General features: G+C 39.3%; 1 protein-coding gene across 1 annotated transcript; it reads right to left on the bottom strand.

Moving 5' to 3' along the window:
• Window positions 1–11,071: 11,071 nt before the first annotated feature.
• On the bottom strand, window positions 11,072–11,914 carry LOC139354354 (uncharacterized). The gene has a single exon (XM_070998578.1). It carries the CDS (start codon window positions 11,912–11,914, stop codon window positions 11,072–11,074), a length of 843 nt encoding a protein of 280 aa, XP_070854679.1.
• Window positions 11,915–13,264: the final 1,350 nt, after the last annotated feature.

Here is a 13,264-nt window from a genome sequence, read left to right as displayed (position 1 = left end):
TTCAATTTTCATTTTTGGGGTTATTTGGTCACCGCCAGGGGCCTTTTTCGATTTCAGTTCCCCATTGACTTTCGCGATCTCCTTTGGCTGAAACAATAATGGTAGGGAAATAGATTCTGATTCGATTTGAACCAGTGACAGGGTTCGGCTGGAAGACGTTTCTGAGATATAAGGCAAAAGCTTCGGCTCTATCTTCGTCGCTGCGGAGCCAGCTGCCAGATGAATTTCTTATCGGAGTGACTGTTTCGATTGGTGAGCTCAGATTTGGGCAAACCCTCCACAGAGGTTCTGTGTCTTGCTTTAGAGTTCGATTTAGTGTGCGAGTGCGATGATGACGGTGATCTGTTGGTTTGCCTTCTAGGATTGGTTGTTTGTTTCTAGGACTAGCCTTTCAATTTGCAGATTTGTTTTGAAGTGGCTGGTTTGCACGTCCCTGCCTTGTGGTGTTGAGATAGTGGCTGCCTCCACGAATACTTCTTCAAGACCATCGGTAGAGCAGTCGATGTCCTCTTCGATGTTGAAGTGAGGGGTTAATTGGATGTGTGAGCTTACATACTTTTTATATTTTAACCAGTTGGTTCTGTGCGACGTCAGCCTAAGGGGGTTATCTGTAGTTTTTGTGCTTTGACGAAGACTTATTAGCACTGGCGAGTGTGTGACGACAGGTCTGAAAGCGCTTTGGCGCTTATTATTTTGCGGGGAGTGTTTTTTGTCACCGCAAGTCTATTAGGTCTGCAACTTTCCTGGGGTCTGTTGGACAATATGTGGGGCTGCCAGGGGAAACATAGTTTAATTTGTTGTTCGGTTTTATGATTGCATTGTATAATTGCCTTCCTTTGGGAGTCACAAGGCGTGATCCCCAGTGCGTGTGTTTGGCATTATGGTCCCCTGCAGCTATAAAGCGATCTCCAAGCAAGTTGTTGAAGTCCATGAATTGTCCTTCAGAAATTGTAAGGCGAGGCGGACAGTAGACAGCGGCTGTGGTGAGGTTTCCGTTGCCTGACTGCACTTTAATAGTGGTGCTTGATGCTTTCCCTGATTAGGATGCTGGTTCCGCCGTGGGCCTTACCATCTGGATGGGCTGAGCGGTAGAAAGTGTAGCCTCTTATTTGGAAGTTGTATTTGTTTGTGAGGTGCGTCTCTACCAGTAGCATAATGTCGATATGATTATCATTCAGGAACTGTGTTACTTCAAGGTTGTGCCGTGAAACGCCATTGGCGTTCCACACTGTTAATAGTAGATTTGCCATGTGATATTTAGACTGCTTACCTGCAAGTATCTGTAACACCATGTTCTGGTTTTGAACCAGTGTTTGCATGGTCGTTTTCATAAATTCCATCATACTTTGCTGCATGGTGACCATCATAGATTCCAGAGTGCTTTGTGATTGTACTTGGATCTGCTGAGCGTTTCCTAGATTAGACTGGAGTGGTTTTTCCATCCCTGATCAAAGGGCATCGGCGTATAAGAAGCCCTTCTGGGTGTTTAGTTGACCAAATGAGGATCTTGCAGCCGTGCCGAAAAATGCTTCCGGAGTCGTACGCGAGTAAGTTTAGGCATTTTGGGTATTCTGATGGCGCGTTGCTGTCACTCGTTGCATGCGGTCCTTCATCTCTTTGCAGATCGGACAGCCTCTGTAGTTTGCCGTTCTTTGCAGAAAACCCTTTTTCCTTGTGAGCATCGATAACTTCCTTGGCGGTTACGTCGGGCTCGATTCCTTTTAGTACCACTTGCAGGCCCTTGCTGCTTTTTAGTTGGTCTGAAGCTTGGTTTCATGGATATCCCCTTTTGTGACCGGAACAACATGAATGATTCCGTCCCCGGTCAGTTTAGTTTTTGTGTTTTGTTTGCATTTAGTTTATCAACTTTCTTGCACTTTTCGCGGAGCTCGCACGAGACACGTCCGCTCTCTTTAGAGAATAATTGGGTTTTTTGATAGATAGATAACTATGTTCAAACTATACCGTTTAATTTGGATGAAGATAATGATGAATACAATAAATCAATTCCTTTAAGTAATGATGACAAAAAAGTGTATAGATTAGAGGGTGGTATAGATAACTATAATCAAACTATACCACTAAATAGAAAAATAAAAGAAAATATTGTAATTGTTCTGTTAAATAAAAATTTTATAATGTTTTGAATTGTAATAATTGGTTAACACATTTTCTTACACTTTAACATTAACCTCTATATAAAAAGCGACGTTTGTTAATAAAATTTCATTTGTTTTATTTACAATTATAGGTTACATATATTCTTTTTAACAATTTAGTAACTTTAATTCTAATTCTGTATTAAACATTTCAAATGTACAATCATCTATATTTTTCTAAAATTTTTCTACTTCAATGTACTGATAATTATTTCTATTAGGACAATTCTCTATTTCTTTTATTCTTTGTTCATAAACATAAATATTTGAATCTATTTCATTAATTTTATTTTCTAATCTCTTTTCTTCTATTTTATAATGTCCATATTGTAGTGTATTAATTTTATTGTTTTGTATAAGAACCTTTGTCTTTATGACTGAAAACTAATTTTTTACATTTAACTGTTGATAGAAGATGATTTTTAGATCTAATCATTGACATAGAGCCTACCACTTCCTCTTCCGAAAACAAACATTTTTCAAAACTATTAAAAGTTAATTGGTCTATTGCACTCCTTTTAACTCCCTTTCATTTTTTCACTGTTTTTTTAGAGTTGTCATTACTATTAGATGATTTAAAGGCATACATTTTTGATCTCAAAACAACAAATTCAGTCAAAGGGTTCAATTGAGTTCATCTTTAAAAAAACCCAACTTTTTTTCATTGGCTTTAGGAAAATTATAGAGATTAAGTTATTCATCAGATTAATCTGATGTATCAAACTTCATCTCAATATCATTCTGAATATCTTTATAAAAATCTTCAGTTTTAATAGTATATGTCGGAGATGTATAAGAAGAAAAAAAATGTAAAAGAAACTGTAGAGCATTAAGGAAGAGAAAGAAAAAAAGAATAAAATAAACTAGTCATTAGGTTATTTGTGGTTCCTTTTATTTGCACAATTTCTGAGAGCGTGGATTGAGAACGAGAGAGAGTGTCGTCTCAGCCGAGTGTGGCGCGGTCGTGGTCAAGGTCAAGGACTCTGACAGAGAGAAGGACCAAAACGGAATTGCAATTGAGAGAGAGAGAAAAGAAAGGAATTTGCAATTGGATGACGTTTGTCGTTTTGACGTGTGTCAGAAGAAGCCGGCAGAAGGATGCCGACTTCACTTTGCTTTTGATATCTGAACGGAGAAGACGTTGACCGCGACTCACTGCGCATCTGCAACAATATGCAAGAAGGAGACCAGCAAATGTCTCAGCCCCTGACATCAGAAGTGGGATCGGCTCAGGCCCAGCGCGATAGTGAATGTCGATCTCTGTTGGAAGCACAAAATCTACGATTCATCGAAAAACAATGCAGCAACCTGCTTCAACAACAACAAGTGAAAAGTCATTGAGACTACCAAAGTTTAATCCAGACGCGGCTGAAGCTGACGCCAGCGCGTGGCGGAAAACAGCCGACATGATTCTCACGGAGCATCCTCTGGAGGGCAGTGCGCTGGTTATGTCGCTGAGTGGAGCACTAGAAGGGAGCGCTTCCCAATGGCTTGCACAAATCAGCTATGCTGGTATTACCTGGCCACAATTCCAAGAGTTGTTTGTTCAGCGCTACGACGATTCTGAGACGCCGGCCGCCACCTTGTTGAACATTCTTAACGGACGGCCGAAAACGGGCGAGTGTTTGTCAGCGTACGGTAGCCGATTAGTGACGCCACTTTTGACAAAATGGAAGTCGATGGACATCGAGGGAATAGCTGTTTCTTTCGTGCTGGCACACACGTCACAAATCGACACTAGACTGCAGCGTCTACTGTTCACCACCAATATAACGAACAGAAATGAACTACAGCAGCAGTTGAAGGCGTACGCATACAGCAAGCGAAGTGAGCATCTGGCCTCAGATCTTTTGGCAGGCCCCGACAGGAAGAGATTCAAGGCACACACACCAATGAAGTGCCATTACTGTGGAACTTCTGGACACAAGATGCTGGAATGCCGTAAAATGAAGGCAGAACAATTAAAACCAAATCAATCGTTTGGAAGACCACTGGCGGTACGAGACAGGACTGGAGTGACTTGCTTTAAATGTGGAATCGTCGGTCATATTGCATCCGCATGCATGAAGGGAACAGCAGCATCGAGTAGCAGTGTGACCGAGAAGCGAGTAGATGTCTGTGCAGTGTTGGAGCCGAAAGGAATTTTGTATCAATTTGGTGAGGCCTTTCCCTTTCTCTTTCGACTCGGGTGCCGAGTGCTCCTTAATAATGGAAAAGTTAGCAGTCAAACTGGCCGAAAAAAGATTTAATAATTTAGTCATTCTAAAAGGAATTGGAACAAATGTTGTACACTGTAATTTACAAATACTGTCCACCATACAATTTTGTCAATTTAATTTGGAAATCATGTTTAATGTAGTTGTGGACGAGCATTTGAAACATGACATAATGATTGGTCGTGAAATCTTGGCACTTGGCTTTGGCATAACGATGGATGCTGATAAATTTAGTATTTTTAAAAGAAAACAAATTAATTCAATATCCGATGAAACTATTACAAATTATGATAAGCTATTTGATGAAAATTATGATTTAAGTGATAATAATAAGTCTAAATTGAAGAACATTGTTGACCAATACACCGAGCATTTTATTGTTGGAATACCGAGCAGACGTGTCACGACTGGAGAATTAGAAATTCGTTTATTAGATGCCAACAAGACTGTGCAGAGACATCCATATCGACTTGGCGTAGATGAAAAAGAATTAGTTAGAGATAAAATCAAAGAAATGTTGGTGGCAAATGTAATACGTCCAAGTAATTCTCCATTCGCGAGTCCAATTTTGTTAGTTAAGAAGAAAGATGGCAGTGATCGTTTGTGCATAGATTATAGAGAGCTAACTGCAAATACAGTGGCTGACAAATATCCTTTGCCTCTAATAACAGATCAAGTAAACAGACTGCGTGGGGGTAAATGCTTCTCTTGTTTAGATATGGCTAGTGGGTTTTATCAAATTCCAATAGATGTAGGATCTATAGAGCGAACTGCTTTTGTAACCCCTGAGGGCCAGTACGAATTTCTGTCTATGCCATTTGGGCTAAAGAATGCCTCTTCGATTTTTCAGCGAGCTATAGCGCGAGCACTGGGTGACCTGGCGTACTCCTATGCAATTGTTTACATTGATGATGTAGTGATAGTAGCAAGGTCAAAAGAGGAAGCATTTGAAAGATTCACAGTTGTGCTAAAGGCTCTATCGGAAGCAGGATTTTCATTTAATATAAAAAAATGCTCTTTTCTGAGAACTGAAATAGAATATCTTGGCTACTTGGTCAAGGACGGTAGTATTGAACCAAATCCGCGAAAAATACAAGCTCTGGCTGGACTATCTCAACCAAAGAATGTTTCACAATTACGACAATTTATAGGATTAGCGTCGTACTTCCGTAAATTTGTCCCACAGTTCTCTGAACAGATGAAACCGTTATATCAGTTGACTTCCAAAATTAGTAGTTTCGTTTGGAAAGCTGAGCATGAAGAAATACGGCAGAAGATCATCTCAGTACTAACACATGATCCGGTTTTAATGGCTATGGTGCCATTCTCATGGACAAAATAGACGGTAAGCCTAGCAAGTGTACATCGTTCCCAGAAACGAGGTATCATTCATACGAATTAGAAACCCTGGCAGTATACAACGCTGTAACAAGTTTCCGACATTACCTTCACGGTCGAAAGTTTGTAATATTTACAGATTGTAATTCATTGAAAGCAAGTCGTGCTAAAGTAGAACTAACGCCGAGAGTTCACCGTTGGTGGGCATATTTGCAATTATTTGATTTCACTGTAGAGTACCGCAAGGGAAATCGCATGGCGCACGTGGACTTTTTATCCAGAAATCCGATTGTCACTGAATGTGAGGCAACAAATAGAGTACCCGAAGTCCGCATCGACCTGACAGAGGTGACAGACAACTGGCTTGTAGCTGAGCAGCAGCGTGATTCGTGTGTAAGGGAACTTATAGTCCAGTTGAATGATGGAGACTTGCTGGAGAGTTTAGCGAAGACGTATGAGCTAGGAGCAGGAATTCTGTATCGGAAAATTCAGAGACATGGAAAAACACGCTGTCTACCTGTAATCCCAAGAGCCTTGAGGTGGTCTGTAGTAAATCACGTCCATGAAGCAACCATGCATTTGGAGTGGCAGAAAACGTTAGACAAGGTTTATGGGCAGTATTGGTTCGAGCATATGTCCAAGTATGTACGAAAATTTGTAGAAAACTGCATCACGTGCAAACGAGCAAAGCCTCCATCAGGGAAAATTCAAATGGAATTGCATCCAATTCTGAAAGTTGAGATACCTTGGCATACTGTGCACATTGATATTAGTGGAAGGCTGAGTGGTAAAAATGATACCAAGGAATATGTCATAGTACAAATAGAAAACTGTATTAGGGCTGTAAAATCAACAATGTCACTTTTTGGGGTACCTAACCGTATCATAGCAGATCAAGGCAGGAGTTTCTCTTGTGGAAAATTTCGTGAGTTCTGTTCAATGCATAAAATAGAGTTACATTTGATATCAACAAGTGCAAGTAGGGCCAATGGACAGGTTGAAAGAGTCATGAGCACGATGAAGAGTATGTTGACAGCGGTAGAGATAGGTGAACGTTCCTGGCAGGATGCACTCAGTGAAGTAAGGGTAACAAAGTATAGCCCATTAGAAATATTGATTGGAAGAGAGGCCAGGCCAATGGGCTTATTGCCAATAAATGAAAAAACTAAAATAGATTGTAAGCAAGCGAGGGCTCAGGCCAAAGAAAATATTAAAATAAATGAGAAATATGAAAAGAATCGAGTTGATAGGAATAAGGCCAAGATTGTAAAACACAAGGTTGGGGATCATGTCTTGCTTAGAAGTGAAGAGCGGCATCAGACCAAATTGGATCCTAAGTTCAAAGGACCTTTTGTGGTTGCCGAGTTGTTGGAAGGTACTCGATATTTCTTAAAATCGTTAACTAGCAAGCGAACCTACAAGTATTCGCACGAGTGTTTGAGAAGGCTGCCGGACGAGCAGATCTCTGATGAGACTATTGTGGAAAGTGACAGTGGTGAAAAAGACACTCGTCGTGAGACATCAAACACAGGGGCTAGATTTGATCAACAATAGTCATGCCTAGTATGGATGATATTGCGTGATGCAGTTTGGATCTGAGCAGATCGTGGCACTAAAGGTGCAAAGCGTCGCGTGGGGCGGCAAGAGCCTGTAACTGTGGTTTGATAACGAGGATAGCCAAATAGTCGGGTCTGCGCAGAAGAGTACGAGCTACTGAGAGGCACAAGTGTGGAACCAGGAGTGTTCTGTCATGGTGTGTGGCGCGGTTGACTGGTGTGACATGTTTGATTTGACTCACTGTATGATGTGAGAAAGCGAGATAGCCTGCGAAACCGACATTTGATGACGCAATTTATAAAGTTGTGTGTGTAGACTATTTGTTTGTTATTAAGAATGATGTTGAGAGATGTAAAAGTTGAAAAGAGAAATAAAGCAAGAATGATACCAACCTAGTGTTACAGTATGCACACGAGGACGTGTGAAAGTCAGGATGGCCGTGTCGGAGATGTATAAGAAGAAAGAAAATGTAAAAGAAACTGTAGAGCATTAAGAAAGAGAAAGAAAATAGGAATAAAATAAACTAGTCACTAGGTTATTTGTGGTTCCTTTTATTTGCACAATTGCTGAGAGCGTGGATTGAGAACGATAGAGAGTGTCGTCTCAGCCGAGTGTGGCGCGGTCATGGTCAAGGACTCTGAGAGAGAGAAGGACCAAAAAGGAATTGCAATTGAGAGAGAGAGAGAAAAGAAAGGAATTAGCAATTGGATGACGTTTGTCGATTTGACGTGTGTCAGAAGAAGCCGGCAGAAGGAAGCCAACTTCACTTTGCTTTTGATATCTGAACGGAGAAGACGTTGACCGCGACTCACTGCGCATCTGCAACAATATGCAAGAAGGAGACCAGCAAATGTCTCAGCCCCTGACATATATATAAAAGAATCTGTATCCATATAATTTAATTGAACATTTTTACTGTATTTAGGTTTAATATAATTATAATGAAAATCATACATTTTCCATTTCGATAAATCTAATACAGAAAAACCTTAATATAAAGGTTTGTTGTACAACAAATTTAATCTTTTCATTTGAAATGCAAAAAAGTTTTCTGAAAACTTATTTACACTACGGAAGTTAGACTTTGAAATAAGAGATCTACCACAATACCTTCCATAGACAGCATTATTTAAAAGTTTAAAAAAATCTAATTCAAATGTATTTTTTGCATTAGTTCTATGGAATGTATTCAAATCAATATATGTTTTTAACCAAGGCTTCTGAATGAAGTGAAGACCTCTATAAACTTTTGTTAGAAATAATCCATTTTCTATACACTGTTAAAGATTTTTATAATGAACTATTTATTTTTCTTTATCCCTTAAATCAGCAATTAATTTTTTTATTTTATCTGACTTTGTTGGTAACTGATTGTTACAACAAAATGGAAGATCATTGTGTTTATTGTGCAATTTAAAAGGATATTTTAAATCTACCTCAAAAATGTATCCATATTCACTATCATCTGCAATCTTTGTAATGTTTATACTATCAAGTTCTCCCCTTGAAATCCATTCAAAACCTCCATATGGTAAAGATTGTGACATAGCCCAACCATACAAATTATTTGCATCCAAATAAATCAAATATGATGATTTTTGAGAACTATCAACATTCTCAACATATTTGTTATTTGCTTTAGCATATCTACATGTACATTGTACTAAACCACTTCGAATACCACTTTGAATAAATTTATACTGATCTATATCAGTTAATAAATCTAATTCAATTTTAGTACATTCGAACATAGCTTCCCATGATAATCCTGGTGTAGGGAAAAAATGTGCTGGATCGAGTAAATAAATTTTAGTACAAAGTCTTCGGAAGTTTTCAAAGACATCAGACATTAACAAAACATCTGTTTTCAAATACAATTCTAAATAATCTTTAAGATTCTTACAAAAAAACTCATTCCATACCTTTTGCGCGTGAGTATAATTTTCAATTGAACATTCATTTTCGGTTAAGGAACTATAGAAATCTTCTCTAGGAGGTAATTTACTTTCTTTTAATTTCTCAACTGAATCTAAATATTCATATGGAAATACACCCTTTCTTCGCATTAAGTTGAAAAAATGAAAAATGATCTTGTTATATACATTTTTTCACTATCTAGATTTGAAGCTAATGTATCTAATGCAGAAGGCATAAATCGAAACGAATCTAGAAAACTAATTTCAAAGCTATCACCATTACTTATAGTTATAATTTTTGAAATTGAGATATATTGTTCATTATTTAACGGAATTACCTTTGTTTCACCAGGTATGATTGCGAAATCTTTTATAAATAGATGGCAATCCACCTGGGGAAATTGTGGAAGAAAACAGGAATAAATTTTGGAACTTTATATTTTAAATTGCTCGCATTATGTGCTGCACCCCTAAATCTTCCTGTGAAGTGACAGTGATCCCTAACTCTATCTAATAAAAGAGGAGTGTTACATATATGGCAATTATTAGATTTTTTAAAATCATCTTCTTCAACATCAGTAATTACTATAGGAACAAGTTTTGAAATATGGTTTTCGTATATAAAAGTTAAATTTTACATTAAAGATAAGAGGAAATTCATTCCTGAGTTTAATCTAGTTTCTAAAAAAAACTTATCTAAACTGTTATCATGTGCACACTATATATAGTATGCATATGAAACAGGTTTATATATATGTATAATATTTAAATTTAACGTTTCTTTTTTTGAGGGATGCATTCAAAGTCAGCGTAAACTGTGAATGGTACCATCACTTCCTTTTGAATATTCGTGTACAGAACCAATTTTTTGATTTATCTCTCGAAACCTGAGAGGAAATCAAACTAAAATAAAAATAAACACAAAAAAAATTTTTTTTTAATATGAAAACAAATAAATATTATGAAGTTTTAAAACAAAAACAAGAACAAAAAAAAATACTTAATAATGATATGATAAAACAACTTACTTAGAGAGTTTTAATCCAAGTATAATGTGATTTACATCCTTCCTCCAGTAGCAGCATATTTATAGAATTTGTCCTCACTTCAGGGGAGTATAATATAGGTCCAAATATAACTCCATCGTAGAGTCCGAAAAGTGTAACATTTATATCTTTATTTATTTCCATAAATTTAGGTATATCTGCAGGCTTAAGTGGAAATTCCAATTCATCATTTATATTAACATTATAGGTTCTACATCTGCTTGCATTCTTACTTAGATTACTTAATGCTGTGATTAAGCTCCATTTAAAACAATATTCGTCATTTATGATTTTTACACTTATAATTGGTTTTTTAGTTTCCAAACAAGAGGGTAGTTTAATGTATAACTTAATCTTAATATATTGAACATTGATTAATATTCATCTCCAATCGAATGAGATGAAGTAAAGTCCATCCACTATCCCTTTCCTGGAATTCTTCCATCATCACCAACATTTTTTCCATATGTTCGTTGTATTCATTTTCTATATTGGAGTAGGCACTAATTATTGTCATCTTACTTTGAAATGACTTTATTTCAATGCGTTCCTTTTCTTTCTTCAAAAGTGCGTACTCTCCAAAAAGTTCAACATTTATTATCACCGATGAATAACTTTCCAACAATGGGTACTGTTTGTGGGGAAGACAACAAATATGCCACCCATATATTTATAAGTAAAAACGCACCACGGATTGTGTAAAAGCTCGGCTCCAAGAACTTCATATAGACATTTGCAGGCTTACAAAGTAGTTGCTGAATAGATAAGCGACAGCTTTAGTGGTTTAAGAAAGAATGCGACAAAGATAAGCAGAGAGCGCTGCATGTGCCGTCGTACACCTATGCGCGCATGACTAGGCGCTGGCGATCTGCTACGAACATACTCCCCCCGTTGGAAGAGGTAAGGTTCCAACTATCTCGGAATCGATGGGCAGAACGGCCAGCTTGGCAACGGCTCTCTTGAAGTAGGGACAAATACTCGGTGCTCCACCTTTTCCAGAAATGTTGTTGCATCTGGGTCACCCGCTGCCATCTGCTGAGGCGGCCTTCGCGAAGATGAGTAATGTCAGGTTCAGGAAACTTAGTGTAGCTGGAACCATTCAGGAAATGCTCCGGTGTTAGCACCTCAAGGCTTTCAGCATTTTCTGAAATTGGACAGAGTGGACGGGAGTTAAGTATAGCAGAAATCTCATAAGCAAGACTTCTTAATTCATCGATGGCTAAGATGGATGCACCGACTACTCTGTAGAAGTGAAATTTAGCTGACTTCACAGCAGCCTCCCATAAACCACCGAAGTGCGGGTCACGAGGAGGGATGAACTTCATATCGATCCCATTATCTAAACAAACGGAATATATCGATGCTGTGTGCTGCTCGCTCGAAAAGAGCTCTTTCAGCTCGGCAAGCTCGCTCTTTGCACCGACAAAGTTTTTAGCATTGTCCCTCCAAATGGTACGCGGACTGCCTCTCAGGCTGATGAATCTCCTCAGCGCTGCGATGAAAGAATCCGTCGTGAGATCCTGGACCACTTCCAAATGAGCAGCCTTCGTGGAAAAGCAAACAAGGACGCCGATATAACACTTGTAGGGTGCCTTATTTCTGGCCTCTGCCTTATGATAGAATGGCCCACAATAGTCCACTCCTGTGGTATGAAAAGCTGCATTGGGCTGCACTCTATACATTTGCTGGCAGGCTACCCATGACGTACTCCCAAGTAACAGGCTTCATTCGGAAACATCAAACGCATTTGTTGATAACGCTGGCGACGAACTTGCGGCCTCCAATCGGCCAGTACCTTTGCTGTAATGCGGCAAGCAGCGCCTGCGATCATCCATGCAAATATTTCTCATGATAATAAACGATGATCGCCTTGGTGACTGGATGATCCTTGGGCAACTATCGGATGCCTCGTATCGTAGTCCAAGTTTGCGTTCTGATGCCTTCCACCCACGCGAAGTAACCCATCGGAGCCGAGTATAGGCCTAAGCGAAACCAGCTTGCTTTTCTGTGGAAACGGCTTGCCCTGGCTAAGAGATCCATACTCCTTCGCCAAGTTAACCTGTTGAATGCTCCTCAAAAAAAGTACAGTTCCAGAGTTGCTCTCCTGCACCGAAAGACGACCTTTTAACGGCGCAGATTTGGCTCTGCAATTTGAAGTGAACCGATAAATGTATGCAAGTACGCTGCAACTTATCGAAAGAGTTGAGGAATTTGCAGTTTGATGAACTGTCTATGCAAAAGGACCCAATTAGAGCCACAGAACGGCGGTCTGGAAGATCCTTTACAGAGTCTAGCAGGGACGGCCAACTCGACGAGCTTTGCAGAAGGAATGGAGGCCCGTAAGCCCAAAGGGAATGTTCCAACAATTCTCTTGGGGTACATCCTCGCCATACGACGTATGCCAGATTCAAGTTTGTAGGAACGTGATGCCAAGTCATATCTTTCGTCATCTCCTGAATTTTCGCAATTCTGTTTGATACGAAAACGTTTAACTCCCTCGGAGGTTGCCGAATCCACGCCAACACAATAAACGAGTCCGATCAGCAATGAAAGGTGCATTCGAAATCTATGGCTTCCTTGGCGTTTACGATTAGCTAAGCCAATAAAAGCGTTGCGGAAAGTTCTAATCTTGAAATTGTTAAGGCCTTCAATGGAGCTACCCTTGACTTGGCACAGAGCAGATGGACTTTCGATTCTCCATTGGTCTCCGATCGCAAGTATAGACACGCTCCATAAGCTGACATGCTAGCATCGCAGAATCCATGCAACTCAACGGAAGCCCTTGGTTGCAGTACGAATCGTGGAAATTTTAAGCTCTGTACTGCCGATAACTGTGAGGTCAACTCCCCCCATGACGAAAGAATGGGCTCTGGCAGTGCGTCATCCAAATCCACGTTAGCACTCCATAAAAATTGCAGAAAAATCTTAGATCTTGTGATGGTTGGAGTTATTAAACCGAGTGGATCATAGAAATTGGCAATCGTTGACAATGCAACCCGCTTAGTGGGTCGTTGATTGGTTGGCAGTTGAGA

This window comes from Drosophila suzukii, assembly GCF_043229965.1.
Source record: "Drosophila suzukii chromosome 2 unlocalized genomic scaffold, CBGP_Dsuzu_IsoJpt1.0 scf_2c, whole genome shotgun sequence".
In the NCBI taxonomy this organism is placed as follows: Eukaryota; Metazoa; Arthropoda; class Insecta; order Diptera; family Drosophilidae; genus Drosophila; species Drosophila suzukii.
The sequence above is the reverse complement of the archived record's forward strand: the minus strand, read 5'-3'. Positions and strand labels throughout refer to the sequence as shown.